Here is a 2,846-nt window from a genome sequence, read left to right as displayed (position 1 = left end):
GTTTCTGTCCCAGTTTGCTTTTTTCTCTCCGAGAACTTCAGTCCCTCTTCTCTGTAAGAGAGCATCCCATGAACTGCACCGAGTTGTTCTGTTTGTTTCTTCTCCTTTCCATTGCCTGCCACAAAGCTGTTGCCTCCTCCCACGGGTGTTCCCTTCCTCTGAAGAGGCGGTGCCGCTCTGCCTGGACTCACTGCACCGAACCAGCTCCTCTGGGCTGTGCTGCTCTCACATTCTGCACTCTGGAGAGATGAGGTTCTGCTCCTTCCTCCTTCAGGGGTGGGTGCTGCTGGGCCTGGCCCGTCTTCACTTACACCCCGGAGACGCTTTTTTCATTAGTCCCAAGGCAGAGTTGATGCAAATTAGGCTACAAGTTTAGAACACTTAATTCTGTGCTCATTCCCGGGTGCACTTTTGTTTCCTTGTATCAAATGCCCCGCAGAAGCTACAGGAGACATTCTTTAGTAGGGATTGTGTCCTGTGGGGTGGGGGGAGACATGAAACTGCTACTGTTCTATAAACAAAGGTTTTGTCCCTTTGTTACTGTGTCTGGATCATCTTTTCCCCGTTGAGAAGGGTAGGTTAAATTTTTATATATCAAGGTATTCGTTCAGAACATATTTTAAATGCAACAGTTTTTCTCTCAGGCTGTTTTTCTCATCAGTCTGCTGCTAGAAGTACGAACATTATAAGGTAGAATGCTGTGGAATTTGCCACCTTTATTTATATATATATATATATATATATATATAATTTTTCTGGAATTCATGTGTATGAAGCCTTACTCTTGCCAACACTTCTGCTGCAGTGATTACTTGCCTATATTTCAAAGATGATTTCTGTTCTGCCTCCAGTGGGAGGGTGGGGTGCCAGAAACACCAACCCCCCCTTGCAGTCAGAGAGCATCAGTTCTGGCACAGCTCTGTTGAGCCAAGGTCTACAGAGCTGGCCATGGAGCAAACATCCACAGTCAAACTTCCCTATATTCCTGCTACAGCACTTGCCCAAGATCAGGAATCAGTAGTAGCAGGCCCTATCCTCAGGGTCTAAGTGTTTAAACCACTATTTTGTTAAAATCTAACAATTTGCTTTTGAGAAGGTGCTTATTGAGGGTGGAAATTAATCACTGAATGTGGAAGGCTTTCAATATCAGATTAATCTTCTAGTTTACCAGAGCAGCCCAGCACCCTGAACTGGCATTCAGAGACAGCAGTCAGGTAAGGAGAGCAATCTGTTCAACACGTATACCCAAGTGGAACAGAACACAATCATACTGTCACCATTTCCTACAAAATCCTGTGTCACTGATGAAGCTTTAGTTCAAGGAGGTCAAAAAGCAGTGGAGAAAAACCTGTTACCCAAGCAATACAAACCCCAGATCCTTCAAGTGACTACTTGCGGGGAAGCAAAGTTCTAATCTGTATTTTAAATTGGCTGGAAGGATTTACATTTCATTTCTTCTGAGGTTATAGCTCTTTTATTGTTTATTTTTAGGGATTTGTACCATTACATGCCAAGTCATTAAAGCCAGCTAATGATCGTCGTCACTGTAGTAGCGCTGTTTCATAGCTCTGTATTTTCTGAGAAAGTACAAAGCCTCCAACTCTTTTATAACAAATTCTCCCCGGGCAATTAGTTCCTTAATTTTTTCAGGATCTTTCACATCTTTGTTTTTTAGAAAAGCTGCTTTCAAACGGCTTCTAAAGTAGTCTGCTCCTTTGGGATACTCCCTTCCAAGGTACAGCAGCTTGAAGGGAAAAAAAAAGTATATGTTTTTTTAAGATCAAAGTGCACAGTAAAAGGATTTTGTCTGATTAAGTGCCCGTGGCATTGAACACTTACATTTTTGTACAGATTCATCACTTCACCTCTTAAAGAATTGGCCATTCTCACATTTCAGTGAACGCTTTATTCTTGTCTCATTTTTTTTTTTTTTTTTTTAATACACCTGAAGAATAACCAGTTTGACATTAGCCTTCCAGGGGAGTCACTCAGTCCCACCCTCATCCTCCTCAGGAACTCTGTGCTTTCTCACCAAGCCCTGCTTGTTCTCTTTCTGTTACTTTCTCGTTCTACTCTTTTTCTCTGCTTTTAACTTCTCATTGCTCAGTTTTCCTTCCTCCTCCCTCCTTACCATCTCTCCTCAGCTTAAACACCTCCCTGAACCTTCCAGCTGCTCTGGCCCTGATGGATCTCCAGACTCTTCACCAGCAGCTCCCTGACCTGCTCCCACGGTTCCCTGCTCCATTGCGGGGACATTAAGCTCGATACACATTATCTGTGTGTGCACAGAGCTGTAAATATAAAACACAGAAATAAAAGGAGCATTTCCCGCATCTTTAACAATCCTTAGTCTCGCTCTTTTAAAACCCTTTAAGCGCATCACGGGCTGAGGGCGGTGCCTCTCGGCAAAACGTAATGCAAAGAAAAAAGCCAAAAAAAAAAACCAAACCAAAAAACCACACCAAACCGATGAATGCCTTAGTAACGAAGCAAAAGGACTTGTTATTTTTGTAAATAAAAGCAACCGGAACCGAATCTATCTCTGCTGCACCGGAGGTCCGGTGGGACTCGGGGGCCGTCCCCTCGGGCAGCCACCTCCCCAAAGCTCTCCGGGCCCCTTCCCCCTGCTCTGCCCTGCCCCGAGCTGTGCCTCCGGCCCTGGCTCATACAGGTCCCGCACCTCTCGGACCCCCGGAACCTCCCGAACCCCCCGGGCCCTGCGCGACGGGGGCAGAAGGGAAAGGTCACAGTCTCACCGCCCCGCTCTGCCGGAAATCGCGCCGCCACCGCTTTGCGGCAAAGGCGTAAAAGGCGGCACCGCCCTTCAGCCGGGCGGGTGGGGCGGA

At 46.1% G+C, this 2,846-nt stretch overlaps 1 protein-coding gene across 2 annotated transcripts; it reads right to left on the bottom strand.

Moving 5' to 3' along the window:
* Positions 1 to 1,446: 1,446 nt before the first annotated feature.
* Positions 1,447 to 2,826, bottom strand: ETFRF1 (electron transfer flavoprotein regulatory factor 1). 2 transcript variants are annotated; one of them, XM_071733190.1, is made up of 4 exons: positions 2,757 to 2,826; positions 2,132 to 2,291; positions 1,840 to 1,945; positions 1,447 to 1,744 (listed from the first exon to the last, which is right to left on the bottom strand). In XM_071733190.1, exons 3-4 carry the CDS (start codon positions 1,882 to 1,884, stop codon positions 1,529 to 1,531), a joined length of 261 nt encoding a protein of 86 aa, XP_071589291.1. In that variant the 5' UTR covers positions 1,885 to 1,945; positions 2,132 to 2,291; positions 2,757 to 2,826; the 3' UTR covers positions 1,447 to 1,528. The 2 variants fall into 2 exon arrangements, with proteins under 2 accessions (XP_071589291.1, XP_071589292.1); XM_071733191.1 differs by lacking the exon at positions 2,132 to 2,291 and having other exon boundaries at positions 2,757 to 2,779.
* Between the last annotated feature and the right edge of the window lie 20 nt (positions 2,827 to 2,846).

Source organism: Heliangelus exortis, chromosome 1 (assembly GCF_036169615.1).
Source record: "Heliangelus exortis chromosome 1, bHelExo1.hap1, whole genome shotgun sequence".
NCBI lineage: Eukaryota > Metazoa > Chordata > Aves > Apodiformes > Trochilidae > Heliangelus > Heliangelus exortis.
Note: the sequence above shows the minus strand (reverse complement) of the source record. Positions and strands in the feature narration are given on the sequence as shown.

What these genes read in the sequence shown, in the direction of transcription:
- ETFRF1 (XM_071733190.1), bottom strand. Translation starts at nt 1,884, where the DNA reads ATGGCCAATTCTTTAAGAGGTGAAGTGATGAATCTGTACAAAAAT. An exon ending in TGATGAATCTGTACAAAAAT is followed by an intron (nt 1,745 to 1,839) that starts GTAAGTGTTCAA and finishes TTTCCCTTCAAG; the next exon opens with CTGCTGTACCTTGGAAGGGA.